The 24,757-nt window shown below is 38.5% G+C and overlaps 1 protein-coding gene across 11 annotated transcripts in view; it reads left to right on the forward strand.

The window, feature by feature from the left end:
- Nucleotides 1-24,232, forward strand: part of ABLIM2 (actin binding LIM protein family member 2) — a 125,793-nt gene extending 101,561 nt beyond the window's left edge. For 10 of the 11 annotated variants that reach the window (XM_079305328.1, XM_079305329.1, XM_079305334.1 and 7 more), the window contains 7 exons: nt 1,949-2,001; nt 2,628-2,757; nt 6,897-6,955; nt 8,907-8,961; nt 10,270-10,334; nt 10,506-10,586; nt 22,506-24,232. In XM_079305328.1, coding sequence (XP_079161454.1) covers nt 1,949-2,001; nt 2,628-2,757; nt 6,897-6,955; nt 8,907-8,961; nt 10,270-10,334; nt 10,506-10,586; nt 22,506-22,619 — 557 coding nt within the window. In that variant the 3' untranslated portion in view covers nt 22,620-24,232. Of the gene's footprint in view, nt 1-1,948; nt 2,002-2,627; nt 2,758-6,896; nt 6,956-8,906; nt 8,962-10,269; nt 10,335-10,505; nt 10,587-22,505 lie in introns of those variants that run through there. The other variant, XR_013774211.1, reaches the window with a different exon arrangement.
- Nucleotides 24,233-24,757: the final 525 nt, after the last annotated feature.

Consider the following 24,757-nt stretch of genomic DNA (forward strand, 5'->3'; position numbering starts at 1 on the left):
ACATGAAGTTCTTGGAAACTTGGGAGGGGCTGGCCTTCATGGTCCTCACTGATTTTGGTTGTAAATCCTCTCCATCTCTGTGAAGTCAGATGCTCTTAAGATCTTGTAGAACTTTTGAAATTTCTGAATAGATATCATGAATCAAGCATGATATTTTTTACTTTGAAAGCATCAATGTCTTGAAACAAAAATAAAATTTCAAAAAAAGCATCAGATCCTCTACATGGGTTTCTGATTTAATCAGAGCAAGATCCATACTTACAACCTGAAATAACTTGTTGACTCACAGTTTAGAGTGTGCTCCTAAAACATCTGTGAACCAGGTTTAGGTCCTTCCTGTAATGTAGGGGTTTTATTCATCATCTCTCATATTTGAGTATTCCTTCCTATTTATTCATCAGAGAAGCAGCTTGCCATCTTGGGAAAATACCCTTGTCAGGATGCTATGAGCTAACTGTGAAAACCTTGAGGTTTTTCATAATGCTGTTCATATTTTCTAACCCAGTTTTTTTTTTTTTAATTTTCCCCACACTAAATTGAAGGAGCCAAACCCTCAACAGTTCTAGATTTTCACCTCTAACTTACAGATATTTTCCTTATGACAATTTGTCATTTTTTAACTACCACCTCCTCAGCAAAACCAGTTAAGGTCTGGATGTGAGCTTTGTGATGGCACCAGAAATTGCATCAGAATAACTCAAATGTTTTTGGTGGTGGCCTTTCACCTGTGTTGTTTAGATGCAGGGCAGATCCTCTGCAGACATGATTGCTGTGGAACTGGAGAGGGCAGAGTTTTTCCCAACTTGCTGGGAGTTTTGCAGCACTTCTAATGGTGCAATTTAATCTGCTCTCCATCTGTGTCTCTGAGAATCTCATCTGAGCCTTAACTTTTGAATTATCATACTCTTTCTTTTAATAATAATTATGTTTTCTGTCTGCATTGCATTTCACAGGGCCATTTTTCTCAGGCATTGCAGACAGCCCTCTTATTACATTCCTCATGGGCTTAAAGTTATGCTATGTCCTTGCATTACTCCAGTTTTGCACCATTAAAACTCTTCCCTAGACTACCCAAAGGGATATACAGGCAAATAGGGCTCAAATTTTAAGAACTTACCTGAAATTGTGTGAAATTTGGCACAAAAATTTCTGTAAGATTCTCAAGTGTAACTCGGTGTCTGGAACAATCCCCTGGAAAATAAAAGACAAGGAAAAAGACATTTGAAGGTTGGGAACTATCTAATGAGCTTTTAGGTTTTCACTTTTCTTCTCAGAGAGTTAGAAAGTTACAAGGAAAAAACCCAAAAACATCAGCAATTTTTTGGGGGAACACTCTTCTGGAGGACAATATGGAGAAAAAAATACAGTCATAAAAATTGGTTGGTAAAGAATTTTGAATTTTAGAGTCTGACACAATCTCTCTTGCAGATTTTATATAACATGGCAATGCCAAGTTTGTTCATTATTTTTTTTACCATGATTGTCTGCCCTCTTTGGGAACCCAGGAGATCCAGGTGTGCTGATTACAAAATACATGTGACTTATTTGTATTTTCATGGTCATTGTTACACAGAAGGGGGAAATGGCTTCCCTGTGAGAGGTGGCCACAGAAATTTGCCCCTAGGTTATGATGTACAATTCTTTTTCCCACCAATCATTCCCCAAAAATACTTTTTTCCTGAAAATGCAGGTTCAAAATCCAGCAGGAAAACATCCTCTAAATTCACTGTATACGTGAAGGATGAGTATTACTGTAATAACGTCAAAATTATTTTAATTGATTCTGTGAAACCATAGCTCTACACATCAAATTTTCTGTAAAACTTTATTTTTTAAAATTGATTTTCTATCCCTTTTAAAAATATTTGGAACATAACTACAGTCAAAACAGAAGACAAAAAATAAGATATACTCTGTTCAAATTTTTAAAATTTATTTAATCTTACAGCAGCAAGAAGATCAGAAGGGGAGGATGGAAGCTTGGATCAGGACAATAAGAAGGTAATGATCAGAAAGAACAAAAGGAAGTATTGAACATTCTTGAAGTAACTGGTCTTTAAAACACAATATGTAAAGGTATTCTTTTAAATAATTGAAATAATCATTACTACTTCTAGGTCTTTCCAAGAAGACACAAAAAAGCTTAATCTCTCACCCAGAGGGTTTAATATGTATATTCTACAGTAAAGAGAAATAGGGATATTGGGATTAATAGCAATAAACTCGTGGATTTTCATTTGGTCTCAGTATCTACACTGGTGATGCAGCTAATCCTGCAGACTGAGGGTGCATATTAACCTAGAAGAAAAATGTCAAGAGCAGATTAATTATAAGAAAATAACATAGGGCATCTTCTAAAGTGGGGCGCAGTGGGCAGCTTCATGAACAGAGAAACTACCCTCAGCCCAGCTAAAAATTGAAAGTTTCTGGTAGCTGTGATGTCTGAGTCACATAATCATGTAGTAATATCATAATAATCACATAGTCTGTTTTTATAATTTGATAAAGGACGGTACAAGCTGCAGTGAGCAGGAACAGAAAAGCAGTTCACAAGGCACCTGAGACAGCTGAGGTGGGAGAGCTGCCTTCGGGTGTTCAATCCTTGTAACAGGCTTTTCCCCCTGCAGCTGAAGACCAGCTGGCTGATTCTGAAAGGGGAGCTGGACACCAGAACCAACTCGCCGGACTCGGAGACGCGGTCGCTGTCCCTGGCTGCGGGGAGTGACCGGGCACAGGAGGGCACGGCTGGCAGCTCCCGTGAGTGCTGACTGCCCTGGGACAGCCAGGGGGACCCTGCTGCAGCCCCTGTCTTGGTTTGAAACCCCACAGCTGCCTCTGTGCTTCATCTCTGCCTTAGCTGCACCCATTTCTCACTTTGTTCTGCCGGGGCTTGTGAGCGTGCGGTGCCTCCAGGCTTTGATGATGACCCTATTTATAGTTTCATATTAGTGAAGGAACCAGCACTGTGTAAATGAACTGTTGTCTCCTTGGAGAGCAGAGATTCCTTACCACAAAAACCCTCTCCTCATAAAAGTGCCCATTTATTATATGATACCTATTTCTTTTAGACAGGGTGGCAGTATCAATTTCATTTGTGTTAATTAGTCCTTGACACAAACTATGTATTTTGAATGTTGATGGAGCCATTTCATCTGTATCATGATATGCATAAAGATTTAATTGGTCCAGAGATTAATTTAAGCTTTTTTTTTTTTGTTAACGCTCACAGTTATAAGGTCACAGAAATATTCCAGGTGGGAAAGGGAATAATTTTGTAACTTAATACTGGCCTGGAGATCATATGCTCTTGCTAGCTGTCAGTTCCAAAAGCATGTTCTACACATTTCATATTACACATTTCAGCAAGTCAGAAGCATCAGTATTGGGCCTGAATTTTACTTGTAAGTTACATACATGACAAAAAATAAGTTTAATGAATTTTAAGAGATAACTGGTACATTGCTCTCCCTGCCTCCTCCACTTTACATATGCAACAGTAGCAGGTCATCCAGGGTAAACAAGTTGAGGAAGCAGTTTTCCAAAAGAATGCACCCAATGCAAGGCATGCCAGGCAGCAGGGCTAAGATGTCTGTCTTGTGGGCATGGTAATGTAAGAGTTGGCTCCATCAACTTGTATTAAGGAAATTATGGCTTAGCTATGCAAGGAAGAGGGAAAACAGATGCTACAAAGTCTGTCACAAGGCTGTAACAAGATAAAGAAGAACATTTATTTTAGATCATCAGTCTCACTGGTCTAGCTTAAAGGGATTTGGTAATTTAATCCTCACTAGAAATCACAAACATGTGCACAAGGTGTATTGCAGGATTCCCTGTGCAGGGGAAACCAAGTCCTCACACAGTTAACATCATAAATCATTGCCCAGGAATGAGCACCCAAACCTTTCATTGTCATACACACATGGGTATGTCTGGAAGCTTTATGGAGTAGATCTGATGTTCTCCTACACATTTTGAGAGACCGGTCCTTAAGTGCAGATTTTAAGCAGGGAGAAGACCATTGCACACTAAGAACTGTTCTACAGGAACAACATATGGTGTTTATTTTTTCCCCTGAGAATGCTCCTATACCTGTCACTCAGCTATACTAGCACTTCCCTCATATTTTTTATTATCTTGGTAATGTGGAACTATTAAAACTAGAAATGCCATAGATAATTCACACCTCTGTGTCAGGGTCAGTATCACATTTGTGCAATTTTGGTTCTATAGTTCATTTTCCATTGCTTTTTATCAACATTTTCTGTCCCTTATGAAAGTTGACTCCATTACACAATTGGCAGCTACACAGAAATGACATTGAGGAAGTTTTATCTTCCTGAAGTTTACGTTTTTCCTTTCATTATGGTTTTATTTCTTTACCTGAATGTTTTAATACCTGTGGACATCCTAAGTAATTCCTTCTCTATTCAGTGTTTCCCTATTTAGTTCTGAGTATTTATAATCTGTCATATGGCCCCCATTGGCCACAGAAGAGTGGCATCTCTACCTTTTGCACTGATGCTTGAGAACTCTGGCTTTCAGCCCCATCCCTGTTGCATAGTCAGTGATTATCAAAGAAAATAAATTTGTTAGGTATAGGTTTGGTGCCAAGTGGTTACATGCAGAGTGGAAGGAGTTATCAGGCTGTGAATTGGTAGTCATGTTTCCAGATATACTGAGCAAAAAGCCCTGCATTTTTCTGCCCAGCCTCTGAGCAAACCAGACAAGGGTTGTTTTGCTCTAGAAAACGTTTTGCCACATGACATTACTTGAAAGCCCAGAAGAAGACAACTGACAGCACAGCACAAATGTGAGGCTTGTGCAGTCTGCAGGAAGAGTGGAGCTTGTAACTCCTTACACCCACTTGTGAAAATGGGTCTTGTTTCTGTATATGTAGATGTGTAGTAGTTAATCATTTACCATAATTCATGATTTTAAGTGCTGTGTGTTTAGGAAAGCAGACATTTAGGAAGGCATGTAACCCCTGCTGCCCATGATGTGCTGAGGGGCAGCTTCAGATTGGGGTGAATGTTGTACTGGTCAAAGCAGGAGCTGTGCCCAGCAGAGGGGGGCTGATGTTCAGACAGTGCTGACTGCAGAGGGAGGTTGCAGGGGTCAGTGGTCTCACTGCTGTGAGGTTTGGGCTGTTCAGGCTCTGCTCTGCACTCTGGTTCTCCAAGGTGGCCTCACGGGCATGGCTCAGCCTGGCAGCACCTGACTGGGTGTCTGTGCTGCCAAAATGTCCTTACCTTGGGCATTGTTTCTCAGTGACTGAGTATTATTTAGTGACAGAACAAAACTCACTGGCCCATCTTCTCTGTGGCCAAAAGGCCAAGAGGTTGATCCCCACACTGGTGTCCAACAGCAGCTTTTCCAGGCAGGAGCAGAGAGGACAGCTTTGCTGCAGATACAGCATTCTGTTGCACAGGTGTTGCACTCTGCTCTCTGGTGGCACTGCCATTCACATAACAGGCAATTAAAGTTTTTTTATTTTGGGGTTTTTTTTTTCCCTCTCTTAAATATAAAAGCTGTAGTTGCTCATTTGTAATGGTAAGAGGTATTTGGCTTGCTATTCAATATGAGCTTATTGCTCCCTGTTTAAGTACATTAGGTGCTTTGAATTTTTTTTTCCATCATCACAGTGATTCACTGGCCTACCCTTACTCCATTATCTTTTCATCCTTGCTCAGTACTCCACTTTCTGTTCCATGGATGAAGTATTCCTTCAGTGCTCGAGCCCTGGGTTGTCTTTCACCTTTGCTGAGTGCTGAGTACTGACACAGTGCAACTCTCCGTGATCCCATTTCTTCTTTTCTTGTTCTCTTTTTATTTGGATAGCTGGAAAAACTTTTGATATTTGTTTTAATATCATTTTCAGTGTTTAACTCAGCTTGACTTCTGGCAGTTTTCAGTTTATCTCAGCACATTTTGAGTTCTCTGCTGATCCATCTTTTGTTTTTTTCTTTCTCTGTGTTTATTCCTAATAATCTCCTTAGGGTATTTATTAATCCAGTGGGGTCTGGACTCCCTTCCTGCATTCCTCTCTGGACACATACTGCTAACAATTTTGACAGAAAGAAGTATTGTATATTCAGTTCTTTTAGCTACCTTATTTCTGTAGCGTTTTTTTGCAGCAGTTTTTCAGAATTTCCTATAGTGGAATGAGAAATTATTGTTATACATGTGGTTGTTCTTCTACTGTTTGACCTTTAAACTTTCTTATTAGAGTCCTAAAATTAAAACATTTCAGTTGTGTCATAATAACCACACACAGTTTCATCACTATGTTACATCATTTATTCATGGTAACACCACTTTGCCAATTTTCTCCATCTTCAAACTTTCTTTCACGTGGGTATATATACTCTGACTGATTTACTTTATCCACTGATATATCTTCATTTTTGCTTTTTCCCAAGAGAAGTTTTATGGAAAGAAAAAAAAAAGGTTTTTATTTTTTTAAGTGGGTATCAGCCCATCTTTTTTAAGAAAAGAAACCATAACCCAGAACTCATACAACACTTTCATAAGTGATGATATAAATCCCTTTAATCCCAATTTCAAGTCATGATTTAACACCAAGTTTAAAGGCAGAGATTTCACAATCTCTCAAATCACAAGCTTTGCCTCACATAGGTGCAGGAGGCTTCCATAAGCCCCACAATTCCCTCCACGTTGTGCCCCTGGCATGCTGCTCTTTCTGGATATTGTTACACATGTTCTTGTGCATGAAATATGGAGAAAAGATGAGCATAGGTCAGTTATATTTCATCTCATTGTTAGAATATTTGCATTGATCTTGTAGTTGCTGTTTCTGGATGTTTTCTTGGATTCCCTGTTTTAGTAGGCTGCAATAGAATTGCAAAAAATATAGCTGTATATTATGTCTTTTACAGGATTTCCATATTCTAAGTCTGCTTCTCTACCTGGCTATGGAAAGAATGGCTTACATCAGGTAGGTACACATTTAAATACATTCTCCAGGAAATAAGGACTCATAAATAGACAACTCAGTAACTAGTTGAAAATCTACACAGTAATAACACTTCAAAGGTGTTTTGGCTGCCAGCCCTGTCTGACAGATTTATTTCCTATGAGTTACAGTTTGTCTCTCTGAAAGAGTAAGACTGATTGAGTCTTCTTTTAATTGTGTGCATTGTGAGCATTGGGAATCTTACCAAGATCTAAAATGTAAGGCTGCACATATTAATTATAGGATAGCTTGAATTAATGATGGAGACAGGCCTATAATTAGGCAAGTAATGATCTTAGAGCAAAGGTGGAACAGCTCACATCCATTGCATTCCTTGAACTGTCTCTGTTTCTTTCTAGCATGAATGTGTGTCAGTGTGTGGTATGTGTATTCACACACAGCCATTGTCATTTTAAGGCAGGGAGGTGTCAATGAAAATTGAATGACAAGCAGCAATCTAGAAAGAAAATTGTCTAACAAAATTATGATCAGAAGAGACTAGGAATTATTTTTTTTAATCCTTTTTGCAACTTTTATTAGTCTTTAATATAAAGGAAGCTTTGAAAATGTGGCCTCTCTCTCTCTCTGGCATCTAGCATTATGGATTCTCAGTTCATGGCTTATACTATAAGGTGAAAAACCACTATGGTTTATAGTCATGAGCTGTCAATACATAGATGCATGTGCACCTCGGTTTTGAAGAATTGATTTGTCCAAATTGCATGGAGAGGACCTCCTTCAAATTCCCTGCTTTCTCCAAAGGAAGATGTGAAACCTGCAAAACCACACGAGGAAGATTAAACTTTCCCAGGGACAAGAGTCAAACTGAGAGTCATATGGAAGGACTTACAAGAAAGAAATTGTCAAGGAGTAGCTAAATGGATTTTTTGGTAGCTGCTGAAATGTCCACCCCTTTTGAGTTAATATTACAGGACTAATTATGCCTGTGTTGCTTCAACACCTGGTTTCTTGAATTATTCTCTGAAGAAAGGAATGACACTGGTTTCTTGAATTCTTCTCTGAAGAAAGGAATGACACTGAAATTTTATCACATAATGTTTAGGAATTTTCAAGGGTCCATATGAAAATAATCCCACCTATGAGTCCAGAAAAGTTTTTCTGACTTTTCAGAATAGGTGTTGCCAGTAGGCTGAAGTGAGCAAGACATTGATTAGTGCCCAGCCACTGCACTGGTGAGGCACCAAAACCATCCCAAGGCTTCCCAGAGATGAGGATGCCTTGCAATGTGATGGGAAAGCAGCAGATGGCAGCATCTGTCCCATATAAAGAATCCTAAACCTGTATAAGAGTTGAAAAGGTTGCTCATGGTCAAATCCTAGAGGCCAAAATTCCTCTCAGAATGGATGTCCTCTGTTTGGATTGTGGTTTGTTATTTTTAATCAACCATCCTAGTGCTGCATAAATAAAACTCCAAAAGCAAACAACAAGTAGCTTTGCAGGTTATTGTGGGCATAGCTGTGCACACCATTGATACACTAGTGGGCAAAAATGAGACTTGGGGAAAAAAAATCATGTAATAGTGCTTTTCTGATTTCCTGTACTGTTTTTCATCATAGCATTTGTCAGCAAAGGAAGAAGACAGTGGTTCAAACAAAGCACATATGGCACATGTAGATGTCTCCCTGGTCAGTGGCATCAGCAGTGTGAAGCAGAAGGCAGAAGGAGAAAAGTTGCAGTGCAGCAGAAGTGATTTGTGATGATGGCAGTAACACATCAGCATCACAGAAAAGTGACAGTTTCAGTGTTACCTTGCTAACTTGAGTAATTAGGTCAACTTTGAACGAGACTTATTTCTCTTTCTCTCATGCAAGGTTCTATTTTGGTTCTATGTCTTTCTTTTTTCTCTCAATAATGTTCAGAGTGGGGGTTTTGTGTATTTTGCTGCTACATTGCTTCTTTCTTTCTCTGTCAGCCTGAAACTATGGGCCAATATGAAACGGACCAGGAGGCAAGCTGGGGGATGAAAGGTACATGATTTTTGCAATATCATTTCCACTCCCCTTGTCTTTTCACCCTTTGAGGATTTTAGTCAACATATTGCCATACATGTTACTATTCTGAGCTTTTCCTGTAGTTCACATAATAATGACTAGCCAGAGACACAGCTCAGCATCATGTTTATCACAGAGAATCTCCTTTTCACTTGGCCCAACCTAAAGGCCTGATAGAAGTCTTGCATCATAGGGTGGTGCAGCCAGGCTGAGTCAATAGCAGGATCCTTGATATGTGGCAACAGCCTTGTGGTGTTGGTCTCATATCAAAGACAGGGGGAAATTTAAGATAATCATTCCTTCATGTCTGGTTGGAAAAAGTCCATTGTGCTTCCTGGTTATGCTAGAGTGTGATTAAAATGTGCAGAGTTCAAAAAGTAGAATTTATTTGCAGTGTTGTCTTTTATTGAAGTTGTAAGTCAACTGTGCACTTAATGTGGATCTTGGGTGGGAAGTTTCAAAAGAGCTGAAAATTTTTTTTAATTCATTTTAAAAAAATCTTACTATAATGCTCCATTTCAAGACTCTGTGTTGATAAAAGTCTTTGTCTCTATTTTTGAATAGGTTAAAGTACAGGTTTTGAAAAGTAGATTCAATCTCTGATTTAATTTTAGACCATAAAGAGGTCTCTGAAAACATTTTGGCTATCCTGGTCACATTTAATCACCATTGTGAATAGATAATATTGTGGTAGTCATATAGTCATACACTGACCTAACTAGAATTCCCTTGTGCTAGTATAGATCCAGGAGTCATTGTTACCACATCCCCAAATCATCTTTTCTTCCCTATTGTTATTCCCACAGCAGTCAGCCCAAGTGCAGGGTGTCAGCATCTTGTAATATTGTATTATCTCAGTGGTTTTCATATATGTTTCCAAACTGACATGCCTTTAATAATCCATATATTTTATATTTTAACTATTTTCAGTAAAGAACAATAAGGGCAGGAGTTTTGGATGACAGACTGACTTAACTCTGCCTCCTGTAAAAAGAGATACCCAATTTTGCCAGCCATACTCACCGTGTAACCCAATGGCATCGGGAGATGGATTTTCTGTAATAAGCCTTTGATTTCCAGGACAATTTCTTTGGTAATAGACAGTGTTATAGGCATTCAAGGCATGGGGGTCAAACTCTTACTATGCATGCAGTTATTTAACAGCTGCTGAGAAGAGAGAAATGTAGTAGCATAGCATATTTGTGTTGTACCTAAATGTTCATTGTGGTGACACAAAGACAGCTATAAATTCTAAACTGTGAACCTGTTCTCATTCTTTTGCAGAATACAAGGTAAGAAGGGCTTTTCCAACACTGGAAGAACAATCAGATTCAGCACTTCCTAGCAAGGTTACATGGGTTCCTTTCCTTTATTTTATTTTGTTAATTTTTGTCCCAGTGACATATATGTCAAATCAGGATGCAAGTATGTACCATTTTTTAGTAAGTTCCCCACACCACCATTTCCATGCCTCAGAACTGGATTCAGCTAGAGTTCATATGCTCTTGTCTTTTTAACAGATTTATCCTTATGAAACACTTATTGTAACAAACCGAGTTCGTGTGAAATTGCCTAAGGATGTGGACAGGACCAGGCTGGAGGTAGGATTGATATTTGCTTGACAGTTTTGCAAGCATTTCTCCTGTTTGCTTATATGCTGGATATCCCTGTGCCTCAGTAATATCAACAGAGAAGAGAGGAATAACATTTTGTATTATATATATTTTTTTTTTTAAAGTCAGTATGTAGACAATTTAATTAAAAAATTGCAAGAAACCTGGCAAATGCCTGACCAAATGGTGTTCTACAAAGATACAGATGAAACCCATCAGTTTTGGGTGATTTTCCTGGGTATTAGAAGTTCAGGTGAGTAGTGGGAAAATGTGGAGTTTGTTTTGGTATGAATTCATATAACAAACATCCTCATAGAATAACCTAAATGCTACAAAAATACTCCATTTATCCTGAAAACACATGGACCTATGTTTGGTCCATTGTCTTATTCAGCCTCTCCTTTGGCTGTGTGATCTGTGGTCACTCTACTACAGCTTTGATGTACCATCCATATCTCACTTAAGGTAGAGAAATGCAGATATAATTTATCATAAGAGAAAGCTGAGTTTCCAAAGATCAAACCCTGAAGTTGATGTTCAAGCAAAATTCCCAAGGTTTATTTTTTTGACTGATCAATTACAGGACTGAATAAAGACTCACCTTAACTAACCTATCTTTCTGTGAACTACTATTAAGAAAAAGAGACAGCTCAATAAAAAATATGTGATAAAAATATTGGGCTTTTAGGGAGATTCATATTTTAATATATTTACTGTATTTTGAACATGATAATATGACAAGAAAAGAAGAAAGAAAAATCACTTTTAAAACAAAAAAAATAAGAGAAACTTTGAAGGAGCAGAAAGTTCCTCATTAAAGATCAATTTTTAAAAACAATTAATTTCCCAAATTTGCATACGTGTAGTATGTTTTGAAATTGGTTCTATGCTCATGAATATTTGAGTGTGCTTGTCACTGGATTTCCCAACAAGTAGATTTGATTGTAAGGAAAAGAGAGCCTAAATTATGTGCTGCTTTAGGTGTGGTTTATAGCAAGGTATGGTAGCAATACTGAAAAGCATGATTAGTCTGGAAAAAGGAGGAGGGAGTTGGAGGGATGCTCCTCTGGACATATCCTGTAAAGGACTCTTTCATATGTACACATATGTGTGTTTGTGTGTGTTAAAGAGTAGAGTCTTTGTTTAAACACAGCAGACTGGTCTGAATAGCAAATGCAGCTCTAAATTGCTTTTTTAAGACAACTTGTAGTTTGCTTTGGATGGATCTTGCCTGCCCTGGCTGCCATTATCTGTAACTCATACACCATCCTCAGCTGGGATTGCTGTTTGTTTAACTTTGGAGCTGCTCAGTCTGCCTCACACCAGGTGCAGCACAGGGCCTGTTGGCTCAAGGAGCCCAACCACTTCAAAGATCTCAACAGAGGTTTGCAAAAAAGAACAATAAACAAGATATGCTCCAAACCTGCACCAGAAAAGCAGTGAGGGGACCAGGCCAATCCTGCTGATTGCTGCACTATGCTAAACACATGTGTCTGTAGGAACAATCCTTTGTCGGCTGTTTTACATTTAATACAGATTGGTAGTTTTTTAAACAATTGAATTAGCAGAATTTTAATAGCACTGTAACTACTGTAAGAACAGAAGCAGCTGCTCATCCACACATTCAAACCACATGCAGCATTGAGTGACAGGCACAAAGCATTGCCTTCCCTGTCAGCCTCTTCCCCTCTTTCCTGACCCTTTCTGCATTACAGAATTCCTGGAAATAAGTAGCTTTGCATAGAAAAGCAGCTTATCATTATTTCCCTTTTGTGGCAGAAGTAGAAGATAGTAACCTAATTATTGACTTGTGCACTCAGCAGATTTCAGGCTTGGCAGGACCCAGGACTGGGGGAGCCCAGGATTGTGTGGGTTTATAGACAGAATAAAACCAGGCTTAGAAATGTGGATACAGACAATTGTCTCTTAGTACAAGGCCCACTTAACATATCTTGCTATCTTCAAGCTTTTGAGGATAGCACTGGGAATACTGAAAGCATGTACCAAGGTTGTATTTCACCCTTTCTTGAGGTCAATTTCACACTTGCTAGAGGGTGTGATACAGTGCTTGGGATCCATAAGAGGCAAGTGCTCTTTCCAATCTGAGTTGGTTTCCAGCTGATGTTCTGTTTCCATCCTGTACATCCAATGTCACTTGTGAAAGGGCTGGATTTTGCCTATGGAAATGGTAGCAGCACTAAGTCCATGTATTATCCAGGCTCTAGAGTCATATATCTAGGAAAATCTCCTAAGAAAAAATCTATGTTCTAATACACCAGTTTTATTCTGATTATTTGTGTGAGCTGAAGCCTCACCTTACTGTTGCTGCTGCAGATCAGAGCAAGTTCCTGGTGTGATGGCTGTGGCCAGGGTACAGGTGGTGTCAGTGAAAGGAGACCTAGACTTTCTGTACTTCATATCAGCTGTCAAACCTGAAATGTGTCTGGTGTTAACAGAATCTCTCTCACACATGTGATGTTTCTGGTTTCCTGGTCCACTTAGGAGCAAGAAGGTTGACTAAATTTACATGAGGTAGATTTATTTAACAGCTGTCTCACAATTTCACTTGAAGCAGCCTGCTCTTTGTGAAACAGTTTGTTGTGAACTTGTGTGATCCATCAGAGATGTCATGGAAGGGGCACTATTGTTTGTCTATCATTCACTTTTCCAAGGAAAGTCTCTTATACTGAGTGTTCCTCATGAAAAGTGAACTCAAGTCAATGGTATTAGCTCCTGGGGTCAAACTAAGGGAGGCTACAACAAAACCTTGGCTAATGTTCAGGATCACAGGAGGGTGGGGGTTTAATGGGTGGCAATGTTTTCCTAACTTCACTCCCATTGTGAGTATTTTTTAGATTACACTGTTGTGCAAGAAATTTTATTTTAAGGATTACAAAAAATACTTTCCTGTCAAAATGCATATTTTTCTAAGCTCAAGGGGTATCTAGAGATTAGGAAGGCTCAACTGGTAATAGATGCATTCAAGTAATGGTCATTCTTTCCTCAAAAGTACATGTAACTAAGCATAAAAACACTCAGCATGTTTTTGTTTTCCTGTCTTAACTCAGCAGTGAGACAGTACCCAGCTCCTTGTGCTCTTCCAAGGAGATATTTGTGCCAACAGTGAACTAATGCATGCAGCACCAAGAACTGGTTATAATTAGCAGCCTGCTGGTTTTTAAATATATTACTGGCAGTTTGGTTTTTGAATAAATAGTCTGGATCTCACTTTTGTATAAGCTGGTTAGAAATGCAAGGAATTTACAGTAGATAAGGATTTGGCCAAGGAATTTTTTTAGGAGTTTCTCTCTACCACAGTGCTGTTTATTGTAACATTAGATGAACAGAGCAGCATTCCCATGAGCTATTTTAGCAGGAAATGGTGGAGAACAAGTTCATTCACATAACACTGCAGAACGGCAAAGCAGTAACACAGGGGTGGGTTATACAACCTGGTGTAGAAGAGGAGTTGCACCCTCACAGTGTTGCAGATAACATGAACTCGAGGGAACTGCAGCTGATGCTCAGGTGAGCAGAGTCTGTGGTCAGAGACCTGGCCAGGCTGCAGGAATGGCTGACACTTCATGCAATTCAGTGAAAATAAATCCACGTTCTTGCATTTGTGACCAAGAAATGCTATTCATCAGAGCAAGATGGGGGGAACAGCTCTGAGGAGAAGTACATGGTGATGCTGATGGAAAACAAGCTGAAAATGAGTCAGCAGCTCACCTTCGTAGTAAAGGGTTTGTAGGGCAGGACATACCCTTCCCTGAAGGTGGCACTGGAAAGTCAAGAGGCAGCAGTCACAAGTTTCAGAAAAGGAAATTACAATTGGATATGAGGGGAGCATTCCTCACTGGAAGAGTAGTGCAGTGAACAGTTTGCCCAAGAGGCTGTGGAGTCTCTACCCCTGCAGGTTTGCAGGACACAGCTGGACAAAGTCTTGAGGAACATGGTCTGTTTTATCTTTATGGTCTTCATGGTCTTTAAAACTGGCCCTGCTTTGAAGACCTCTGTAAATCTCTAATTTGCCTAGATTGGTATTCTGTGAAGATACAGTATAATTACGAAACATGATTATTTGGTGAGTTTGCTGCAATAGCATTTAAAAAAAATATATAGACAATTTAGATTATCTTGGAACTTTTTACCAGGTTTGGGGTTTTTTTTTTGTTTGTTTGTTTTTGTTTTTTTGGGGTTTTTCTAATGCAATAGTTAAAATATAAGTGTCCAGTCCAAAGTTCCCCATTTTGGACAATGTAAGTTCTGAGTTTTCAGGACTAAGACATCACCTTTGGATGGTACACATTGGCACATTCCTTACCTGCTGCTTCTCAAAGGAAGTTGGGCTTACAAACACTTTCAAATATTTTGAACTTCTTTTAAGTACTTGAATACCTTTGTCATTTGAGCCCTGGGCTCCTAACAGCATGCACTTGATACTTTTATCTTAGGTTGGATATTGTTTGCCTCTTTCAGTCACAACAGTGTGCTTCAGGGCTTGCACATTTAAATTGATAGTTCATGCCCAACTGCTTAGATTTTTATTTTTTTCTCATAATGCAGCTGCTTTCATCACTGAGTATAAGATTTCTTTTCTGGTCACGGACTAGTAGTTTTGAAAGTCAATATAGTTAGAATCTTCCATTTGGAAACCATATTTTAGTGTTTTCATTTGATTTCCTTATCTTAATGTATCTTAGTTTTTCTAGCTATTTCTTTTGAATGTCAAGGCTTAAAAGCATTATTCATTCATGCCTATCAAATGCAGTAGAAAGTAAATAATTCCACTTTTTGTTTGAGCCTGTTCATTCTTTGTTTAACTGAGACAAGGAAAAAGTACTCAGGAATGTTAAGTAGCAAACTTTAATTTGCTACCTTGTTCTCTTATAAACAGAAATGAGAGATTTAAACATGGGTGTGGTCTTATTTGAACAGAGCACTCTCTTAAGTCAAACATGCTTTTCCTCCTGGAACTGCTTGTCTGGATTTGCTTTAGGGATAACATTTTTTCCACTAGTTTTCATTCAACATCACCCTGGGTTCCAGCCATTTGGGCTCCAAGCATTTTAGGACTTGTTTCCAGTAACTGAGCCTGAATTAAGAGCCCAGGCTCCTGGATGTCATTTATACAAATAGCATGGTGTGTCCCAGCTCCTCTGGAGCTCAGATGGGGAAAACAAGGGCAAAACTGGAATGCTGTGTGTTTTACAGTTTGCAGTTTGGGGCTGGGTTTGAAGCTACAGGCTCACTTCACAATAAAGCTCATAACCTGGGGTGGTAAAGTGTGGGTCACTGACTTCAGCAGAACTACTTCACACTGTTTAACTTGAGAAATACATGTGTGGTGTTTCTCATTCCAGGCATATGCTTGTGTTGTGATCAGTGAAGCATGTTTATATCAGATTTCAAAGCTTTTTACAAAAGGAGCCATTATAAAATGGAAATACACATTAGAATTGATGTGATATGATGTGAAAAGTAATTTCTATGTGAGTGGAAACACTGTAGGAGTGAACAGAGATTAGATGAGGAATATTTATATTACAGGTGCACTAAATCCAAACTAAGGGAAACTGGAAATCTGCTTTAAGAATAAGGGGTTTTGTGCCTAAAATAAATGAACTTTTTAAAATGCATTCTCTTTTTTATATTTTCATAATTTATTATTGATTCCAAGTTTTCTTTTTATGTATGAATTATTTTCTTAATTATACCAAAATTTTTATCAGCCATCAGCTGGAGGCAATGACTTATGTCAATGTCAGTAATGAAAAAGCTTGTTTGAATAACAGGATAGTGACATAGATTATCATCAGAGATGTTCTGTGTGCATGTTACTTAGATAATATATTTATATACCTGAGAGATATACATCATCCCAGCTTTTTGTACCTTTATGGATGACTCTGCTGGGAAAAATACTGACTGTACAATCTTCCTACTGAAGATTTTGTGTGTGCCTTGTGGTATTTCCCAGGAGGTTAGATTGTACTGGTAGTGCTGAGTGGAATGCAGCTTCTCTGAGAGACTTCATGGTACCCTGAAATGCTGGATGAGATACAGGCACAGATGCAGGAGCCTTGCAGGGCTGCTTGGGGTGATCTGGGCATGGGGAAGGGTCTCAGGCTCCTTTCCTCACTGCTTCTATTCCACTGCTTTCCCTGGGAACCTTGCTGGGACCCACATTGCTGTGTGGAGGGGGATCTACAGCTCCTGCAAGGCTTGGCTGTGCCAGGGCTCTAACTATTTGTGTTGCCACTAATTGTCCTTATCTGGGCTAACTGCAGGTGCCTGCTGCCTTATCCTCTGATCACCAGAGCTGCCCTACTGATCTTTTGATACCTTTTAAAGTTCATTAGGTGGCAATTCATGCCATTTCTTAACTTTCCCTCCCCAATCACATAATTACTTAATAGTTTCAAATATTTATTGAGCATGAAGCTTAATTAAGCTGTAGATGAGCATAACATTCAATACTCCCTTGGGAATGTGGCACATGGCTAATTACAGCTTTGTAATTAGCCATGCAGCAGGCTTAGAAGAAACCTTTGAAAAGCCTGCTGAGCTCCAGCAGTGCAACAGAAAGAGGGGTGAAGAGTGCAAACCTTGTGAAAGCAAAATGAGGATTCAGAAGTCAATAGATAAAAAAATTCCAGCAAATTTTGATGGGTCATCTGAGAGTTTTATTTGGGCTGACCTTGAGAGGCATGAGAGAAGGCAGTGGAAGGGCAGTGAAGAAGAGACAAACTGGAGAGGGAAAGAAGCTATTCTTTTCTAAGTGTTGAGATACTTCCACAATCCTGAATCTTACTGCAGGAAAAGATTGTATCTCACCAGCAAAGCTTGTGCACCAACTTGAAGAGCTAAGGTTTGGTTATTTACATGAACACTCACCTGAATAAACCTTAAAAAGGTGAATAAACCTTTCTCAATAAGTCCCTGTTTATTCTGAGTATTTCTCATCCTGAAATCTCTGGAGAAGATTCTGTAGCTTTTATTTCAGGATTTTGTGGATCAGAAGTTAGAAGTGTCGCAGGACTTTGAATAAAACAAATTGAAGCAGACAGCTACTTAAAATTACACTCTTTAAAACTGTGTGCACAATAGTGCCTCAGAGAGACTGGCTGAAAGAATGACTACAGATTCAAGCAAAGACAGTGTAGTGCTCAGCTGTCATTTCCCATGAATATAGCAAAACAAAGAGCAAAAGAGAAACAAACCTGAGGTTTTAAATTCCTCTAGGAATTAGGACCTTGATTTTTCTACTTGATTTCCACTGAGTTCTTTCATAGGTTCAGTATTGACTCATGAGGAAGTGGGATATCCTCTGAGTTTCCTACATCAGCAGGTTTTCAGGTGAGGACTCCCATCCAGTTACTGACCCAGAACAGAGATGCTTGTGAAGCAGCCCCTGGTCACCATGAACTGCAGGGTGGCTGCAGCTGAACTGCAGTTTGATCTTATGTGACTTATTCATATAATGCCATGTTTCTAAATGCTGGTTTTGGCTGGGGTCATTTTCTTCACAGTGGGTGGTATGGGGCTGTATTTTGGATTTGTGTTGACTACAGGGTTTATAAAATAGAGATGTTTTTGTTATTGCTGAGCAGAGCTTATATACAGAGCCAAGGCCTTTTCTGCTTTTTCACACTCTGCTCTGGCAGGGAAGTTGGAAATGAATGGGAGGCTGGGAGGAGACACAGCCAGGACAGGGACCCAAACTGACCAAAGGGATATTCCAGACCATGTGACATCATGCTCAGTACATAAGTGAAGGGTAGGGGAACATTTGGAGGTTTTTGTCTTCCTAAATAACTGCTATGCATGATGGGCCCTGCTGTCCTGGAGATGGCTGAGCACCTGCCTGCCCATGGGAAGCACAGAATTAATTCCTGGTTTTGATTTGCTTGTGTGTGTGGCTTTATTTTTCCCTATTAAAGTGTCATCTTCTCAACACATGAGTTTTCCAGCTTTCACCCTTCCAATTCTTTCTTTGATCCCACTAGTGGGGGAGTGAGTAAATGGCTGTGTCAGTTGCCAGTTGGGGTAAAACCATGACACTGTGTATTAGTTTTGAGCATCTCTGAATTTCATTGAAAACTAAATTATATATGGGGAAAATAAATCTCATTGAATTAAATAAAGATTATAACTCTATTTAGAATTATTACTGGCTTTTCAGCAGGTCACAGAAATAGACAAAAGCCTTATTAATTTATAGTGAAAAGGACCACTTCTTTCTGAAATAACACTGTGGAGCAAGTATTTGAATGTGCAATTAATTACCTTTGTTCTGAGAGTAAAAAATGACATAATGTGTGTTCTGCTCAATTTGATGTTCATGTTTCATAGAGGATGATGATTTTCTGTTCTAGTGGTTGCAATGCATTGGAGAGGTTTAGCTCAGCCCTTGCTTAGTTCTGTATATCCTAATAAAAGCCCCAGATTAATACAAATGAAAATTTATCAAAACAATATTATGCCATAGTCTTTTTTGTTGTAGAAATATCAGACAACTATATCACAAGTGCTGATATTCTGATGCTGTGAGGTCCAGTATAGCAGTCATTGTGAAAAATCATCTTGAAACTGCTTCCCTTATCTTTTAGCAAGGTTTTCAGGTAGCATCATGTTAACATCATTATGTAGCTTCCAAAATGACTTTATTTACACTGAGTTCAGAGTAAGGGCAGGACAGGACCTTAGTTGGTCCTCTCTACTCTCCTCAGTGTCTGCAACGTGCCCAACCTTGCTGTGGATGCAGAGCAGAGGAGATTGAGTTAAGCTGCCTGAATATGGCCAATCTGTCACAAAGGGAATTAGGAATCACTTACTAGCATACTGTAAAACACACAGACTTCCTATGTAAACAAGGCTAACTCTAGTTAAAAAAAGGAATTAATGTTGCTTTTACTAGTGAGTTTGGCCATTCCTTCCTTTAATGGCCCAGTGATGCATTATTAACATAGCTGGATATTTTGAGCTGCTCCATTACTGAAAAAAAAAGGAAATTATGTTCTTGGCCTTGTAAAGCATAGCTTCACACATATTCTCTCACAGCTCAAGATGAATATCTTTCATATTCCCTGCTCACAGTTTTCAATTTGCCTTCTTTTGTTTGACTAACGAGAGAAGGTGATGCTTCAGTTAAGACAAATTAATATTCCAGTATTCTGAAAAGAAAGGTGAATCAATCCAGGATTTCCTATTGATGCATTTTTTTTCTGCCTATAGATTGGTGAAGAGCTCTAGGTTTTAAAGCTTTTTTTCTGCCTATAGATTGGTGAAGAGCTCTAGGTTTTAAAGCTTTAAGGAAAACTGTTAGGAAAGTCCAACAATAGTGCAGGCAAAATTTGGCATCACATAAACATGGAAAAGTGTGACCATAAACTTCTGACTGGTGTATTCCCCTGGAGTCTAGACCCTTCATGTACTTGTAGGTATTACCATATTTTACCTTAGTCATCATCTGGCTGAGCTTAGACATACTTAAGCTTTGTAGTCTTTCCTCATAAATCAAACTGCAACCCATGATTACTTCCATTGCTTTAATCTGAAGCTTTGCCAGTTTGATGACATCTTTCTGGGACCAAGGTTTTATTCCAAAATTGAAGACAGTATTAATTGCTGCTTCTAGGGTCAGTCCCAAATCCAGAGCCCATGGTGCTTAAGAAGGGTATGGTGAAGGCTTCTAAGATGTAGGGACAAGAACAGAAAATGTGTTACACTGGGGACAGGCTGGCATTCTCAAAGAGAGTTCAGACCAAAGGGAAAATGTTCCCTCCTACCAGAATTATTTTTGCATGTGGATAAAGCATTGATGGAGTAAGTAACTGCCAATATGGGAAGTCAATTTGTTAGTCCTTGAGATGAGGGCATATGTGGAAGAAAATTGAAAGCAAAGAAACTCTCTAATTGAATGGATGTGGAAATAAGTGAGCTTATGCTTTCCCCATCTCAGTCACTTTGTCCCTGGGCTGGAAAATGTCAATTCCTTTTGGATCAGACAGCACCAAATGAGACCTTCTGTGAGGAGGGAAAAAATGGTGGTGCTATAATACGAAACTTAGGTGTAAGAAATAGAAGATGAGTGTATGCAAAGAACAAAGGTGGTGTCATCTGAGCACAGGCAGAGGAGCACAGTGCACAACTAATTCATTCTGGCTTGGATAGCTGCATGTGGATTGAAAGCTCACTAAGCCTCAGGCAAAGCAAAAGGATAAATGGCAAAGTACAGCATTGGAGAGGGAAGGAGGAATTGCACAGCTTGGGCTGAGATGAGTGGCAAGCTTCCTTAGGAGGGGGAGATGAAGCAAATATTTGGCACCCTGGAGGAAAGGGATGACTTAGGGCTCCTTGAGTTTTCCTCCACTGACCTTCAGTACTGGAACAGATCTGATGAGATTGCAGCAGTTTCTCATAGTACATGGTGTAAATTACCTCAGGAAAAGAAAAATGGTGAAAACATAGTTGTTTTAATGTTTTATGTAATTTTCTGTGGTTTTGGAAGGTTGGCAAGGTAGCTTTACCTGCAAGGGTATATAGGCTTTCTCCTTTCCTCCTTGAGTAAGAACTACAGCTTGCCACTGCTTTCTCCTGAGTGAGGAGATGTCATCAGTCTTACCCACAATCTAGAAAGTAAAATAAAATAAAATATTCCACACTTTGCTCATCCAGACTTCTTTGTCAATCCTACAGCCTACAGACATGTTCCTTGCTGTGGGCAGTTGCTAAAGTTAATCTTAAGTGCATTTGTCCACTGGATTACCAGTAAAATTGTCTTTAAAAACCAATGCAGAGAGAAGTTACTTTTTTTTCTGAGCCTAACAGAATTAAATTCTCTCAATGAGAAGTTGTTTCTAAAATACATTGTCAGGTGTTGCTCATTTTCATGTGAAAAATGATTTCCTTTGGTAAATATGCATGGTGTGTTTGTTCCATGTTACAAGCAGCCCCTATGGTGGGTAGCTGTTAAATGAAGAGTGAAGGCTCAGTTCCAAGATCTTAGTCACTGTTGTTCTGAATGTGTGGAATCTCAAGGGAAAAAAACAAAACCCCAAGGCTGTCCTTTCTTAAGAAACAAGGACCCATGATAGCCATTCAAAGCAATTATACATAATGACTTCTTACAATTTCTTCAGTTTCCTTAAGTAAATTACAATAAAAAGGTTAAGTCTATGTTAATAAATGGAAAGTGAAATTTTGCTTCCAAATTCATTCACGTGTTCACCTTTTCTACCTTTTCTGTGTGGATGTTAATAATTGCTAGGGACTTGTTATCCTTCCTCCTTCCAATTCTTTATGTTAGATTTCTTCTCTTCTTCTCAATCTCTTTTTTTATTTTCTTTTAATATTAAAGCATGAAAACATCAAATAGAAGTGTATTTCTTGACATTTAAAAACCCCCTACTTTATCCAGCCTGAACTTCTGACTAGAGTCTCTCCCCATGGATAAGCACATTTTGGATTTCAGAATTTAGCAGTATGTTCTCTCCTTTGTTACAAGGTTGCTATTAGTGGACCAGTGTGGTGTCCACTGTTGTCATTAAAGATCAAGGCATAACAAATCCAACTCTAAAATTACATTGTTATCAATCTCTTTAAAGTCCTGGAATAATTTAAATTTGTCTCAGTGTGCTCTGTCATCAGGAGCCCCTAAAACCACAGCTTCTTCTTGGTCAAATATTGAAAATATTACTGTTTTTCAAACATACTGCCATCAATAATTTAATTTCCCAGCTACTCTGAGCTCATTTGATTTCAATGCAATCTTTTCCAGAAACAATTTTGGAATTTAAATGCAAACCCTAATGCATTATTTTGTGGTGGGTTTTAAAACTTAGGGCAGAAATATTCCTGTGCACAGACAAGCCTAATGATATCTTTTGTATTTTCATTTTCAAGAGGCATTTGTCCCCTGAAGAGTTCCAGGAAGTCTTCAAAATGAGTATTGAGGAATTTGATCGTCTGGCACTCTGGAAGCGGAATGACCTGAAGAAAAAGGCCCTGCTTTTCTAAACCCTCCCAGATGAAATATGTGCTTAATCAAAACAAAAATAGTCTTGCCAGAACTATCACATGCACTTGCTGTTGAACCATTGTCCAGCTTCATTGTGTTAGTATGTGTTGGGGAAACAAGACAGATTAGATGGTAATGTGTTGGGATACAGACAATTTGCTAAGTCAGTAACTCCTGGTCCTACCCACCTTACAATGTGCAAAAAATTTAGCTTTAAATTTATTGTTGCTTGCATTTGTTGCTTGATGCAAATGGAAATTCTGAAAGGAAGAGAAGAAAGTGTAGCTGTACACAGGAAATGCATCCAACATTTTGTTCCATTCAGTTTTATAAAGCAATTTTTACAAAATCAAGTAAGTAATTATTATAGAAATTTTCCAGCGGGGGATCAGATGCTGTTGAAAATATGGTAAAAGCCAAAGAAAAGCATATCTGCAAGCAATTATTGCAATTGTTTATCTGTGGTACTTTTTAAGAATGAAAGCAGAAATATGGAAGCACCTTAATTCTACTTCTTATATTTAAACACAGCGTACTCTTTAAAAGATCATATTTGTCTAGAAGGTAACTTGCTATCTTTAATTACAACACCAGAGTTTTTATTTTGTTAAGAATATATTGTGACATAAAATGGTTATAATTACTAAAATGTATACAGACCTACTAAGATTTAGTTCCATTCATCAGGAAAACTGAAGCCTTATACAAAACTGGTTTAAGAGTGTATTGTTCCAGTTGACTGTGGTTTCCTACTAGTTTGGGGTGTTTGAAGAATGGTTTTTCTTACATTTAATGCTGATAAAATACCATGTAATCTTAATTACTATGTAGATAGATATATCTATCTATAAAATAATTATTTTCATTAATATATGTTCTAAGTGAAGGCATTCTTACTTTCTCAGCTTTACACAGTAATTACACCATGATGGCATTTGATAGATGTGGAAATGGAACAGTTCAGCATAAAATGTAACAAAAAAAGCTTGGTGTGCTCTATCAGTAATACAGACAATTAGAATCAAATACATAAAACCCTCATGCATTACTATTTGCATGTTTCTGTACAAGTCAATTTGAAAAAAAAAAAAACCAAACTATGTGATACCGGTGCAGTACCTTGAAACTATCTTAAATAACAAGCAAAGCTAACAAAATCTAAGCATTTGATATAAGTGTTAGACCTTAATATCTCTTCCAGCTGAAAGACTGCATTAAATTTAATAGTTTCATTTGGTCAGAGGTATGGTTGCTGACAAAGAATGTTTTAAAGTGAGTTGCTAGTTTTGTGTGATACTAAATGAGCATTACAAAAAGTACATTTTTCAGCCATGTGTCAGTATTCTGCATTTTTACTGCCTTGGATGTTTGTACTCACCTCCTACTTCACTATGTCTTTTTGCATCTCCCTAAGGTAACTGGTTAATATATGCACTACAACACACTATTTCAACTGACCCAGCATTGGAAAAATCATAGCATTGAACATGCCTTCTTCCAACTAACTTTCAAAGTCCATGCTGTTGGAAATAAATATTTTCTCATGACCTAAATGTTTTGTCTGATGATACAAATGTTTAAAAAAATTCATTAAAACAAAGACATAACTTAATGACTTTGCTAATGTGTGTATAATTTTTTAGATCATATTGCTGCTCTGGATAAGGTCTTCCTGTGATATTAATGTAAATAATATCTAATTTGCATTAAATTTGCTCACTGAGGAGAGTGAATGTGAAGTTACTGTAAAGTTGGTCTTGATTTAAGCAATGCATCAAGCAACTGTCACACCTCACCAAGCAAAGGTTGCTTCCCTGGTGATGTGCAGAACCCTCAGCCTGTGTAGAGAACCATTAGCCAGTTTCAAATGAGAGCTCCTGATCCCATGTGGACCACATTCATAATGCTCTTCAGCCTCAGAAGAACTTGTTGCACTATTTTGTGAAAACTGGCAACCCATTGAAATGGACCAATCCTAAATGTGACCAGCAGGGTCCATTGCAACCATGAAAAACTAAATCCAGGAGAACAATTGGTTGGAGAACTATTATGAGGAAGTTTGATGCTGACAATGACCACTCTTGTCATCCACACATTTCTGGGACATCACATTGCTTACAGGCATCTTCTCAGCCCC

This window comes from Erithacus rubecula (genome assembly GCF_903797595.1).
Source record: "Erithacus rubecula genome assembly, chromosome: 5".
NCBI classification, from domain to species: domain Eukaryota; kingdom Metazoa; phylum Chordata; class Aves; order Passeriformes; family Muscicapidae; genus Erithacus; species Erithacus rubecula.